The 14,912-nt window shown below is 38.5% G+C and overlaps 1 protein-coding gene across 1 annotated transcript; it reads left to right on the top strand.

Annotated features, from left to right (window-relative positions):
• Positions 1-1,460: 1,460 nt before the first annotated feature.
• Positions 1,461-13,011, top strand: LOC132648506 (OX-2 membrane glycoprotein-like). The gene is made up of 5 exons (XM_060370109.1): positions 1,461-1,524; positions 4,651-4,989; positions 5,661-5,957; positions 8,442-8,494; positions 12,898-13,011. The coding sequence occupies exons 1-5, from the start codon at positions 1,461-1,463 to the stop codon at positions 13,009-13,011; spliced, it is 867 nt and encodes a 288-aa protein (XP_060226092.1).
• Positions 13,012-14,912: the final 1,901 nt, after the last annotated feature.

The following is a 14,912-nucleotide window of genomic DNA, read 5'->3' as shown; positions in this document are numbered from 1 at the left end:
GTTGAAGAGAAGGAACAGGATGGGAGCCTACTATAGATGTCATTTGAAAGACTTCACCCACCAGGGGATCAAAGCTGATGCTGAGACTCACACCCAAACTTTGGGCAGAACACAGGGAGTATAATGGAAGAGGAGGGGGATAATAGGATCCAAAGAAGATAGGAGCTCCAGGAAAAGGCCAAAAGAGCCAAAAATCTGAGCCCAGGGTGGCTTGTGGAGGCTGATGCACTAACCAAGAACCATGCATGGAGAGGACTTAGAACCCCTGCTCTGAGGTAGCTTAATCTCCATGTCAGTTCCCTGGTAAGGGGACCAGGAGCTTTCTAGGACATTGACTCTGTTGCCTGCTCTTTGATCACTTCCCCTTGGCTGGGCAGCTTTGCTAGGCCACAGAGAAAGAGGAAGCAGGCAATCCTAATGAGACTTGATAGGCTGGGATCAATTGGTAGGGGGGGGAAGGTCTAGTCTTTTCAGAGGACTAGGACAGAGGAAAGAGGGAGGGAGGGTGAGACTGGGCTAAGATGAGTGAGGGGGTAAGATCCAGATGTAAAGTCAATAAATTTTAAAAAAAGATAATTTCTGACTAAACATTTAGATGGAAATTAAAAGGACTGAATGCATATTTTATACTAGAGACAGAATTCGATTACTAAAGAAAATAACATGTATATATTTGACTTACAGGAAGATTATTGATATTGACACTTGCTCATTGAGTGGGTCTCATAAAGACTTTGTTTTGAGTGGACTATGTAGTTTGACCATACTTACCTCCCATACCTCTCCTTTCTGTCTCTTCTCATTTTTTTCCTTTTGGCTTCTCACTACTGTCTTTCCTTTCTACAGACTCTTTCTACTTTCAAGTTATATATAGAGAGATGCATACATATGGTTTACATATCTGTACCAAATCTAAGATACACAAATAGGAGAAAATTTGACTTTTGTCTTTCTCAGGCTGGCTTACTTTGCCTATATATTGATGGCTGGTTCCATCATCTTCCCAGCAGTCATTCTTTAGTTATTTATTTTTAATGTCCCCTCCTCCTCCTCTCTCTCTCTCTCTCTCTCTCTCTCTCTCTCTCTCTCTCTCTCTCTCAAGACAGGGTTTGTTAGTGCAGCCTTGGATGTCTTGGAACTCACTCTGTAGACCAGGCTGGCCTTCAATTGAACTCAGTGATCCACCTGCCTCTGTTTTGTTGAGTGGTGGGATTAAAGGCATGCACCACCACTGCCTGACATTGATGACATTCTTTATGAGTAAGTCTTGATTAAGTTATATAAAACTCAGGCAGTTGTTGGAAATAAGCCAATGAGTTTAAAGATTGAAGAAAAACGAAGTAGATGACTAACTTTTGGGTGGCTAAGTAGAAAGAAAGTACAGTACAGTCTCCTTTTTGGAAGTTCAGCTAGCAAAGAAGATATTGTGACTGTTAGTGAAACTTTCACCAGTAAATTCAATGGACTTTTCACTCCAATGCATTCTCCTTCATTTATTGCTTCTTCTCTGCACACAAGAATCAGGTAAGTCTTTATGTCATTTTACAAATATTTATTGGGATGCCAATAGCAAACAAATACCATGTTACAGGACATTTGTTTTTAGCCAGGTAGTTAAAAGGGATGTGTGCGTGGTTCTGTGTGTTAATCACAGATGCATATAATCACTCAGCTAGCAAATCATGTAATGGTAGCATATTTGAAACAATGGCTATAGAAAATGGGAGCAGGGTGAGAATGAAGGCAGGTATACAGCTTCTGAGGTATGTACAACTTGCTGAAGCTGATAGCTTCCTCTTTGTCTCTTTTATGTAATTGTAAATTAGAAAACCTGCTCATTCAGGCCTTTACAGCAATTGAAGCAGGACATTCTCCCCAAGCATGGTTGGATACCATAAAAAGCTAAAATGATACGCTCAGGATGCGAGGCTAAGCACTGCACTCAGGGTCAGCCGCTTTGGACCCAGAGAAGAGCATGTCTGATTGCATGCGGGTTGATGCCCCAGGTCCCGCCTCTGAGAAAAAGGTATTGGACGGGTCTGATGCTCTTTGGGTGGATGACACCTAAATGAACATCTGTACAAAGTCCCAATTTATTTCTAATATCAGAGATCAGACCTCTACTCTTGCCTGATGCGTCTAAAACAAAAAGGGGGAACTGTAGAGAGCTGCGGAATGCTATGCCTTAAAGATGGAGCTGGTTTCCGCCTTCCACCTTCCCGATGGTGAGTGCTGTCTGTCACGAACAACTCCACATTTGGCTAAGGCCGAGGATCTGGCTTGCTTCCATGTATGTGGACCTATCTGCATTGCCCCCGTGGCACGCCTGGGTTGGCTACCCAGAGGCTATTTAAGCTGTGGGCTGGCTTTCCCCGGGGTCCGAGGATTGTTCAATGTTCCTGAATAAACTGCAGTGAAAAAAAAAAAAAAAAAAGAAAACCTGCTAGAAGCAAAGACTCTCCTTACAGTATCTGTCTGTTTCTTTGAATTATGCCTGTGTTCACAGTACAGCAATGTACACATGTTTTACATTTAAGACTGACTTGCTTCATGACTCCTTTGTTCATTAAGACTTTTTTTGTTATTGGGCAAGCCAACAAATAATTTGCTTTATGTATTTGCCTATTATTACAAGCTGACCTAATTTAAGAACTTAACGAATGTCTTTATTTTCTGCTCATTATGAGTGACTGAAATAACAGCATTTAACCCACCAGTTTTCTTCAGGTTAAGGTAATAACCGGTGCTCTTTAAGAACTGGGGTGAACAGTCTCATGAGGTGGCTCAGTAGTTAAGATTCAAGAGTAAATAACAATCCATTGAGGCTCCAAGTTCTGTTCTAAGTCCCTACAACAGGAGACTTACAATTACTAGTAAATCAAGCTCTAGGGGATCCAAGACCTCTTCTATCCTGTGTGATTATCTCCACTCATGGGCACATACCCTGACCAAAAATGTAACTGAAAACCTAGAATTATATCTCTAGAAAATACTTGAGGAGAGGAAACAAAAACCAAGGTAAACACAGAAGAGGGGCTGGGGTTTAGTGATAAAGCTTCTGGGCATGATGGAGATCCTGGGTTCCATCTTACCAGCAAGTGATGGAATCTTATATAAGATGTGGAAAATAGTAAGAGCTGTAGAGGACAGGAACTCCACAAGGAGAGCAACAGAACCAGAAAATTTGAACACAGGGAACTTCCCAGAGACTCATACTCCAACCAAGGACTATTCATGGAGATAACCTAGAACCCCTCCACAGATGTAGCCCATAGCAGTTTTGTGTCCAAGTGGGTTACATAGTAATGGGAAGAGTCACTGCCTCTGACATAATCTGATTGGCCTGCTCTTTGATCACCCCCCCTGGGGGGGGAGCAGCCTTACTACACCACAGATGACAATGCATCCACTCCTGATGGGATATGATAGACTAAGATCAGAAGGAAGGAGAAAAGGACCTCCTCTATCAATGGACTTGGGGAGGGGCATATGGGGGGATACAAAGTGAATAAAGTGTAATTAATGAAAAAATGCACAATGGGGGGATTCTTCTCTCAGGAAAGAGGTAAAACTATAGACAAGAGAACATGGGGGCAAGTGATGATGAGGGACAAAGCAGTACAGAAACTGTTGTGAAAGCATTGATGGACAGTTGGGTTGTTCCTTTTTTTTTTTTTGGAAAGTTTGGTTTTTCATGTGTATTGTTCAATCCTTCCCTGAAAGCAAAGAACAAACTACTTAAGCAAATTATAACGTTTGTGGTTACTTTAAATTGTCACATGACCTCATGTTCTCATTTTATTCAATACTGTGAGGCAAGAAACATTAGTTAAGCCTATCATGGACATGAAACACTGAGGTGCAGGAAAGTAAAAGATTGCTAGAAGACCCCAGTACTACAGAACAGCCCATGTAAAGCATGAACACAGTAGTATTTCTTTACCAACATAGTGTTTCTCTAACAGCAAAACTGCCACATTTGTTTGAGACATATTTTATGCTTTTGTACAGCTTAGATTCACTACATTTATTTGGAAGACTATTTGATACCAAGTTGCTTGTAGTCTTACATCCTGAGCCTGGAGAGTGTCATTTCCTATTATGCAGAAAGGGCAGATAAAATCATAGTCATAAGGCAAAAAGAAGTGCTATTAGTAACTCTGGGGTAGTGTGGATCTATTTTTCTGTAAAAACTGGACCTCATTTTCCGAGTATTCACAGAGGATAAAGTATAAGAATTATATCTCTCTCAATCAGTTCCTCACCCTGTGTGTACCTGCCTGTCTCTCTTACTCTCTGTCTCTCTGTCTTCTCTCTCTCCCTCTGTGTGTGGGTGGGTGTGTCTGTCTATTTGTCTGTCTTTCTCCTACTCCATAAAGGCCTTGAATGTGCCAGACAACTGATACTGTACATAGGATACTCAGCATTTTCCTTTTTGGTGAGACACAGTCTCAACTATGGATCGTTGGTTGGTCTTGAATGCACATTCTTACTTCCTCAGTCTGGAGTGTGTCAGTACACAGGCCTCATTTTTTATGGAGCAGAGGAGGCAACTAAGCTGGTAATCATGAGGCAGAGAGACAATTGTTGATAGAATATACTGCAGATGTATGAACGAATATATCCCTTAAAAATGGACCTCATTTTCAGAGTCATTGCTGACGATAAAACATAACGATTATGAGACTGCATTCCTCAGAGGAGACGTGACCATCTTCTGCAACTTGACAAGTCTGGCAAATGTTGAGCAAATCACCTGGCAAAAGATCCAAGGCTCTTTGCCTCAAAATATTGGCACTTACAGTCGCAAATACGGGGAAAAGATCCTCCCACCATATGTAAACAGGCTACACTGCAAGATCCTGGAACCCAGCGCCTCCTTCATAACTATCCAGAAAGTGACATTTGAAGATAAAACCTGCTACAAGTGTCTGATGAACACTTTTCCATATGGCAGCCATGGAGGACAAACCTGTCTTAACATTTTAAGTATTTAAACCCTTTCTCTATGATACTATTATAGGGGTAGACATTGTGAAGTTGTAGCTTTTAAGAACACTGTCCAAGGGAAGAAAGTTTGGCAAGGAGAAGCTGATGGTGATGAGTCCAAGTTACTTAGAAAGAAAAAAAAAAAAAAAAAAAAAAAAAACACCGTGAAGACCAATGGAGACTGTGTGTTAAGGCAGGACCTTCCCCTACCTCACATCACTTCATCACAGTATGCTATATTGGTCTCCATTAAGTGGAGGAAACCCCAAAACAGAATCGGAACTTTGCTATTAAAGTGAGGAGAAGATAAGAGAAAGCAGACAGCAGAGAAGAACAAGGGAAGGTGAAAACTAAGAGAATTAGGTCTCTCTAGTCTTGAAATGAGTACAATGTCACAGGACTAGTGAGAACACCAGAGTTCCTTCTTGTGCAGCCTAAGTGTGAAGTGCTTGGATGTGTGTAATATAATGTACAATCACTTGGACATTGAGACAGCAGTGAGTGGACAGGGGAACAGGTATTGGAAGGTTTACGACATGTATAGGGAGGTATCTGTCAGGAATATGCTTTCAGCAATTATGTGTCATACAAGTTAGGAAAGCCATTCTTTAACAGCAGAGTGTTTAGTATAACTTGCTTTTGTATTAATTTTGCTTTTCTTTCTGCCTTAGCTGTATCTGAGTTAGTAACTGAACTCCAGTCTGTTCCTGGCTCTGAAGATCTCCATCATCTTCATTGTTCAGCTCTGGGAAAGCCTGCCCCTGGAATCTCAATTCACCCTTCACAAGCTATAGTGTCCACAGAAGAGTATTCTGTTCAGAACCGCAATACCACAGTGACTGTCACTAAAAGCTACAACATCTCTTTGAAAACTGTGATGTCCTTGGGTCTCCATAACCTGGTTGTGTCCATGACTCACCCGCTAAGACATGAAGAGAAGATAGTTCCTCTGCCATTACATCAAGAAAGTGAGTAAATGTGACAGGATAATCAAAGGGAACACTTGATGCTGGGAAAATAGCATAGTTTGTAGAAGGCTTGCCATGAAAGCATGGAATCCCAAGTTAGAAGCCCAGCACTGACATAAATAGCCAAGCATGTGTGTGTGCTTGTGATCCCAATGTTGGACAGGCATGGGAAGGCAAAAACTCTGGGAATCACTGGCCAAATAACCTAATCAGTTACCCTAATCAGTGAAAGTCTCTAAGATAAAGAAAATAATGCTAACAGAAACACAAGTTGAACAGCAATTCTGGTTGATATCTAGCTTCCATGACATATACATTTACACACACATGCATACACTCACAACACATGCACACAAACAAACATACACACATATATGCATGCACTTACAAATGCAAAAAAAACTTGCACACATATACACACATAAGAGAAAGTGAGAGGAGAGATATTTATCTTTAAAAAAACCTATTTCTGAAGAAGTAAACCAATACACATAAGATTAAGGAATCAAACACTGAAGCCAGGCATAGTAGCACACATCCTTAATTCCATCACCTGGGAGGTGAAAAACAAGTATCTTTGTGAGTTCAGGGCCAACCTGGTCTACATAGGGTGCATCATGACAACTAGAGCTATAGAGAGAGATCCTGCCTAAAAAACAAAACAAAATAAAACAAAACCTTCATTTTGTTAGCCCATTTTTAAAACTTGAATTTGGGGGTTTTGTTTGTTTGTTCATCTGTTTGTTTTGCAATTCTTTGTAAATTCTTGGTGTTAGCCCATGTCTGAAATGAAATGAAGCCATGGGCCATGAGTTCTGAAAAATTCTGTGACTGTGAGGAAAGTTTTCTATTTCACACAGTCCCGTCTGTTTGCTCTTGGGCTATTTCCTGTGTTGTTGGACTTCTGCTCAGAAAGTTCTTGTCTACACCAAATTTTTTCTGCTTTGTTTTTGCTAATTTGAACTTTCTCGTCTCACTCTATAGCCCAGGCCTGATAGCAATTTTCAGTCTTTTTGTTCCAGCTTCCCATTAGCTGTAATGGCAGGCCTATATTACTGGTACGGCCTTTCTAAATATCTTCAATCTGAAGGGTACTATTTTTTTATTATTCCTGAAGGAAAATGATTCTTATTTCTTCAAATAAGTGTCTGCATAGCCTTCCACTCTTTTATTTCATTGTTTATGCTGGTTCCAAATTAGCAACACTTTTAACCCTGGTAACTTATATGATTTCTCCTTACATTTCTTTCATTTATGAATCATAAACTGTACAAATTTAGTTGACTTAAGAACTTGCCTGGGTGGCTGGGGACCCACATGTAACACAGTAGTGGTCACTAATTGGAAAGCACTGCATGGTAGTGTGCACATGAGAAAGAAAGGGAGCTGAAAATCCCTCAGCCAGTAATGCTATCACACTTTCCCATTAGAATGACCTTAATCTACTCACAAGGGACTGCCATCATGCCCTAAGCTTGTCTTGAAGGTTGCACCTTTTGATACTGTTGCATTGGCAATTAACTTTCTCTTTTGTTATCATGCAAAGAATTAGATTTCATCATGGAATTTCCATATTTATGTGCCATTATACTTTGTTTTAATTTGTCTTCCTCCTTCACTGCCCTGTCCCTATTGTCTTTGTTTGTCCTTTTCACCAGTTCCAGTATTATTTGCTCTAATGTTTCACTTATTTATATCCCACTTGGGGCTTTAGGGTTTTCCAAATGTCCTTTTTCAAAGAGGGGGGTTGAGTAGGGACGAAACAAGCCAGGGGCCTTGTACATGCTGGGGTAGTACTACAAAATAGAATTGGACATATCTCTTTTTGCCCTTCCTTTCCCTTCACTTCCCTTCTCTTCTATTCCCTTCCTCCCTTGCTCCCTCCCTCTAACCCTCTCTCTCTCTGTGTCTCTCTGTTTCCTCATTTTCTCTCTGTCTCTGTCTTGGTCTTTCTTTCTTTCTTTCTTTCTTTCTTTCTTTCTTTCTTTCTTTCTGGTTTTCTTTCTTAATTTTTTTAGGAACTTATTAAGTTGCCTGCTTTGACCTTGAACTTTCTCGTCTCACTCTATAGCCCAGGCCTGATAGCAATTTTCAGTCTTTTTGCTCCAGCTTCCCATTAGCTGTAATGGCAGGCCTATATTACTGGTACAGCCTTTCTAAATATCTTCAATCTGAAGGGTACTATTTTTTTATTACTCCTGAAGGGAAATGATTCTTATTTCTTCAAATAAGTGTCTACATAGTCTTCCACTCTTTTATTTCATTGTTTATGCTGGTTTCTGTTGTACATCCATGAAATTGCACACACGATTAAGTTTCTAGGTTTTCCACTTGTTTTCAACAATTTTATTTTTATGCTATCGACACACTAAACAACTAATTCATTGATAGTATTCAAGTCAATTACTTTTAATATATTTACAAGGTTAACAGCCTTTTGTAAAAACATCATAGAACATCTTTATGAGCTCTTTTTATCCTTAGAAAATAGCTTTTATAAGGATAGAATTTGCCCTATTAATGAGTATGATTTGAAGGTTGGTGTTTTCTAAGTACTCTTCAATAATCACTACTGTGTAATTACAGGAGATTTCTGCCACTCCCTGAAGAAACCAAACACCTTCTAGCAGTGGCAAAATTTTCAATGAATGAATGGAGTGGCCTCCCCATTGTCTGGTAGTCACTAACTTATTTTCTATGCTGATGGATTTATCGGTTATGGATACTTCCCTGAATACAATACTACTCCATGTGGCTATTTGGGTATGCTTTCTTTCACATAGCATAATTTTCAATGTTAATCCATGTGGCGACATGTAGCAATACTTCAATTTTCATATGAGTCAAAAGAATTCTATAATATAGATGCACCACACTTCATTTATGTATTCATCATTTGAAAGCTATTTGAATTATTTATATTTTTGGCTGCTATGAAATATTCTTTTTGAGCATTTATGCACAAGGTTTTATTTAAACATGTATTTTAATTTACCTGGTAATAATACATCCAGAAGTAGATTTGTGGGTTATATGGTAGATTAAATGTTCTGTGTTTTCAGGAGCTGCCATGGGTCAAACTGTTTTAAGTTCCCAGCAGCCATGTAAGTTTGGGTTTTGTTTGCATCCTGCCAATACTATAATCAAAAATGATTATAGCCATATAATAGGTATAAAGAAGTATCTTATGTCATATATATATATTCTGTCATATGTATCAAATGACAGAAGTATCTTATGTCATATGATACATAAGTATCATATGTCTTATGTCATGTTCATATGAGTTGAATCGTACATAGACTTTTTGTAATGAATCATCTTATAATATCATCCTCCAAAGTACATTTACTTTTGTTCTATATGAGTGTTTATGGTAGGCATAGTGTCCTAAGTCTTGTTAAGAATAGAAAGGAAAGGGCTAGGGCTATGGCTCAGTGAGAAAGTGCTTACTTGTCATGGGCAAGGCACTGCGTTTGATCTCTAACAATGATGTAAAAATGATGTAAAAATAGAAACAGTTTAAAATATGCGTCTTTATAACTCTGTCCATCCATTGATGGGCTTTATTTCCAGTAGTACAAGACTATCATTTTTGATCTTCATCATACTCTTAGATCAAGTGGAATCCCTTAGATCTGGGTTTCTTATTAAGTGTTTTTCTATCACCTCTTCCAAAAGAGGGCTAACAATGACGTTCATGTTCTAAACTTTGGCTTTATTTTCATAATCCCACATATTAGGGTAAACATTGTGAACACGAAATGGAAGTACAGTTATGGTAACTGACTCATTCTCATATCTTACTCTCATAACATCTCAATCATTCTATTCTAATTTCTAATTATTTATTTCTTAACACCCTCTTACTCATTTGATATTTTACAGTCAATAGGATAATTTGTTTCTACCAATATTACCATTGCCTTCAAGCTAGTTTTAATCTGTTTCAAGCTTCAGAATCTTGTTCTGTCAGTTTGTTTCTTGTTTGACTAACCAACGATACTGTCATTGTCCTCATAGTTAATACAGATAATTGCTGTGGAAGTCGCCCATTGGATGCTTTTCTTAATGGCTGTATCAATTAACATGCTTGAGTGAATCATTATATTGGTGACAATCAATAATTATTGCCTATATTATGGGTAATTCAATAAGACTAAATCTCATATAAAACTGAATAACATTTGAACATATCAGGAGTATCCTAACAAAAATCACAAGACTCAAAACTTTTACAAACTAAGGGGTTGCTCTGCTTTCCAACTGTCAAGACTATTCTTCTCTCAGATTCTCAACAATATACTTTCTAAACTGGAAGGGATTTTGAACTTTCTTTCTAGTTCCCTTCCAACATTTTATTTGGATTTATGGCAAAATATACTCAATAGTACCTGAGAATTCTGGAGCAACCAGAACAGTGTCAACTGTTCTCTAACGTCAAAAAAAAAAAAATGTCACTCCATAGACCAGAGAGCTGGTTACTATATTGCTATGAGGATTACCACACTGATATATGAATACATTATTGGGAATTATAAATACCTGTATGAAATGAAGCATTCCTGGATTTCCATTGATCATCAAAGAACTCAGCATGCAGGGTTTCATCAACTCTGTGCTGTCTGTAGATCACCAGCTTTTGATTGAGCTTTATTGCCCAAAGCATATTATACTATATACCTTGATCTCTATTTCTGGATGATTTTGAAATTAGTGAATGCATTTCAGACTTCAGAATGCTAAGGTAAACAGGCGATGAAATTCTGCTTTGTTGGAATTGCCTTCAGAAAAGAGGTTATATTTCAATGTTAAATTCTCTATGTTCAAACTCCTTCACCTATCTAAAATGATTATGTAGCATCTTATTAAAAAAGAATAGTAAAAACTATATAGAACTGCATCTGTGCAGTCAAAGGTAAAGCCAATGTTGCTTGTTGAAATGCACACACTTTCCTAATTATATTCAAGGGAAGAAGAAACTGCTTTCTAGGATCTTACTTTTCATTCCATGGTAATGAGAAAGCATCTTATAACGTAAATTTGAATGTCAATTAAATTGTAGCCAGTAAAAAAAAAAGTACTTACTTATTTATTACAAATCAAAGCCTCAAGATGGAAGTGCAGTGTAACCAGAAAAATAATATTTCTGGTTTGTATTTTTCAGGGATCATGAATCATTTTTCAAAACTAATGTCACCTGCAACTGTAGTCATCATTTTGTGCTTCATTTCATGTATCATCATTGCTGCTCGCTGTGTTTCTTTACAAAAGAAAAGGTAAGGTATAGGATAATGGAATAACAGAGACAGTAGGTACAATGGAAATACTTGGAAATATTATTTATTAAAATTTCTAAGGTATCTGGAAAAATCTTTCATGAAGAGAGTAGTGAAGGAAAACACGTTTCCATATGCTGGACAGCTTCTGACATCACATGGTTATAAAAGTAGAGCACTGGCAAGCATTTTCTTTATGGTAAATGAGTATAATACTTTTCTCAAAGAAAAATTGTATATTTTTATTTTATGTGTATGTGTGTTCTGCTTGTGTGTGTGTCTACCCTACCTGTGTGCTTGTTGCCTGTGGAGGCCAGAGAGTGTGTTAAAACTAGAGTTACAGGCAGACAAAGCCACCATGTGGGTGTGGGGAACTGAACCAGGCTCCTCTGAACAAGCTGCAAATGCTCTGAACTGCTGAGCCATTTCTCCAGCCCAAGATGAAGAGTCTTACTGGGAACAGATTTCAGAGGAGACAGCACAGAGCCCAGGGCAGTAAGTGGAGAGAGAATTTGAATGCCAAAACAACAAACCAACAAATAACAACAAAATAATACCTAAGGCAGATTCAACTGAGATATAAGGTGAAACGAAGATCTTATTTTAAAGGATTAATACAATAAAATACTTAGACACTTATCCAGCTCTCCTGGCGGACAGCACTGCATGATGGGAGAGGAATGGAAATAGGAAAATACTAGGCAGTGGCAGAATGACCTATAGATATAATTGGTAACATGTGATTTTTTTAGTGTAATTATATATTATGTAAGTAAGTAATAAGTAAGTATGTAAATAAATAAATAACCCTGTAAGGGTTTTGTGCTGCACCATCTCAATCCAAGGATATATATAAACCAAAGAAGCTTGAGAATCTGATCTATAATCTATAGAGCTCTCTCACTGGGATGTGGAAGAGCTGCCTTAGAAAACAAGAGCCAAAGAGCATATTGAAGAGACTGCTACACTACTCTGGATGGAAGATGATAACTATATGAAAAAGACAGAAGGGGGGGCGATTTAAGGTTATGCTTAGAACAGAAAGATTTCCTGAGTGATAGCTTTGGAGAAGGAGAAAAAATACTTATCTTACACACCTTAAGTGTTCTAGCATTTAAGAAAACTTGTATAAATATGTGAGAGAATAGAGGAAGAACAAGAATTGAATCGAGGATTATGAAGTCTGTTTGAAGTCTGGTGTGGTGGCACTTGACTGTAATCCCAGCTCTCTGGGAGGCTGAGGCAGGTGGATCTCTGTGAATTCGAGGCCAAGACAGTGAGTCCAAGACAGCCTAGGCTACTCAGAGAATCCCTGTCTTGAAAAACAAAAACAAACATACAAAAAAAAATTCTGTCTGAACGCTGTAAAATTTAAATGCCTATTTTATACCCCAGGGCATGTGTTAATTAAATATCTAAATGCATGAATCTAGTGTTTGTGGAGCTATGGTAAGTTTTGTAATATAGAGAATATGATCTTCATGGAGATAGATTATAATCTATTGCTCTCATGACTTTAAAGTGAAAACAATAGGCAAGTTCTAGTATTTTGGTCAATTGCTCAAAGAGATTGTGTATAAATTCTAATTGGCAGCGGTCTCTTACAATGTGCAGCCAAGAGGGGGAGTGTTTGGTCAGTGTTCGGTTTATTCCTGTAATAGTCAGAGAACGTGCCTGAACCATCATCAACACAGATGCCTAGCCCACTATCAACACTGTTGCCCACAGCAGCAGAGACAGAGAACATAACGAGCCACCATGACAGACATAACTGAAAGTATGCAATATTTTTTTCTGTCACTAGATATTTGTTATGATGTAACATTCCAAATTAAGTCATGCTTTGGCTATCAGCAATTATCATTTTAGAAATAAGTGGAGACAAATATTTAATTATAGAATCCTATTCCAGGAACAGTAAATTCAAGTGAGTTTTTATTAATATTAATGTATTTATGTTTTGAAATTAAAATTAGACTTATTGGAACTGATATATTAAAATTATAGATGTTTCTGGAGTGCCACATGTATTTTGTTAACAGGTTTGAAATATCCGTTTACTCAGACATTTATTATTTATATCTAAAACTTTTCAGATAATTTCTACCAGGTTTTAAAAATATACAGCATAAGGTGGGTAGTGTTGGAGGGTATCTTTAATCCCAGCACTCAGGAGGCAGAAGCAGGCAGATCTCTGTGAGTTCAAGGCCAGCCTAGTTTGCAGAGCCAGTTCCAGGTCAGCTGGGGCTTTACAGAGAAACCCAGTCCTGAATAACCTCTGGCTTATGCTGTATATTTTTAAAACCTAGTAGTCCATGGAGTAAGCTGCTGTCTTCTGGTAGCTTTGATGTGCATTTCCCTGATGACTAGTGATGTTAAGATTTTTTTTTCTTGTATACTCCTTAGCCACTTTGTATGCTTTCCTTGATAGATGTATATTTAGGTTTATTACCTGTAAAATCAAGTAGTTTATTTTTCTTAAGTTCCTTCAAATATCAAACCCTTGTCAGATGTGGAGTGGGCAAACATTTTCTTCTTTTCTGAAGATGGTCTCTTTACTGTTATTGATGGCTGTTTTTTGAGGGTTATTCAATTTCCCTGACAGTATTTCCAAAAAACACTGTTCTTTCCCATTTTTTTTGTGTGTGTGACCTCAGCACCTTTATTGAAAATCATGTCTTCGTAGATGTGTGGGTTTACCACAGAGTATCAAGGATTCTGGTGATCTATGGGTCTGTTTCTTGCAAATATTGTGCTGTTTTGTTAACTACCGCTTCATATTTTGAAGTCAGGAGGTGAAGTGCCTACTGACAGGTGATGAGGTTTCACTGTTCCAGACACATTTTGGGTCTTTTTACATTATTTTTCATTATCGTTATTATTATTACACTTTATTCTTTGCATTCCAGTTGTAGCCCCCTCTCTGATCTCCTCCCTGTTCCACCCTTCCATCCTCCCTTTCCCCTTTCCCTCTTCTTTAGTCCACTGATAGGAGAAGTCCTGGTCCCATCAGGACTGCCTGGATCCTCTTCCTCTGTGGCCTGTCTGGGTTACCCCACCAGGGAATAGTGATTAAGGAGCAGGGAACCAAATTCATGTCAGAGACTGTCTCTTCTGCTCTTACTAGGGACCCACATGGAAACTGAGTTTTCTATGTGCCACATCTGAGCATGGGGACTAGGTCTTCTCCATGCATGGTCTTTGATGGAGCAGTCTCTGTAGTCCTCCATGGGCCCAACCTTTTGAGTGGGGGGGGCTTTATTGGTCTCCTTGTGTGGCTCCTGTCATCTCTGGATACTTTTATATCCCTCTTCTTCTAAGAGAATCCCTGTTCTCTGTCCAAAGTTTGGCTGTGAGTCTCAACATCTGCTTTGATCCCCAGCTGGGTGGAGTCTTTTAGAGGACATCTGTGGTAGGCTCCTGTCCTGTTCCCTCTCTTCTACCACTTCTGCTGTCTACCCTGGTTTTCCTTTTGAATGAGAAAATTAAGTTTACTTGTTGTTTAACTTTGTTAGGTCTGCAGATTTTAGTATGCTTATCCTATGTTAAATGGCTAATATCCACTTATAAGTCAGTATATATCATGTGTGACTTTCTGCTTCTGGGTTGACTCATTCAGGATGATCTTTTCTAGTTCCCACTTTTGCCTGAAAATTTCATGATTTCCTTGGTTTTG

Source organism: Meriones unguiculatus, chromosome 17 (genome assembly GCF_030254825.1).
Source record: "Meriones unguiculatus strain TT.TT164.6M chromosome 17, Bangor_MerUng_6.1, whole genome shotgun sequence".
Classification (NCBI taxonomy): Eukaryota; Metazoa; Chordata; class Mammalia; order Rodentia; family Muridae; genus Meriones; species Meriones unguiculatus.
This window is presented reverse-complemented; position numbering and strand designations above follow the sequence as displayed.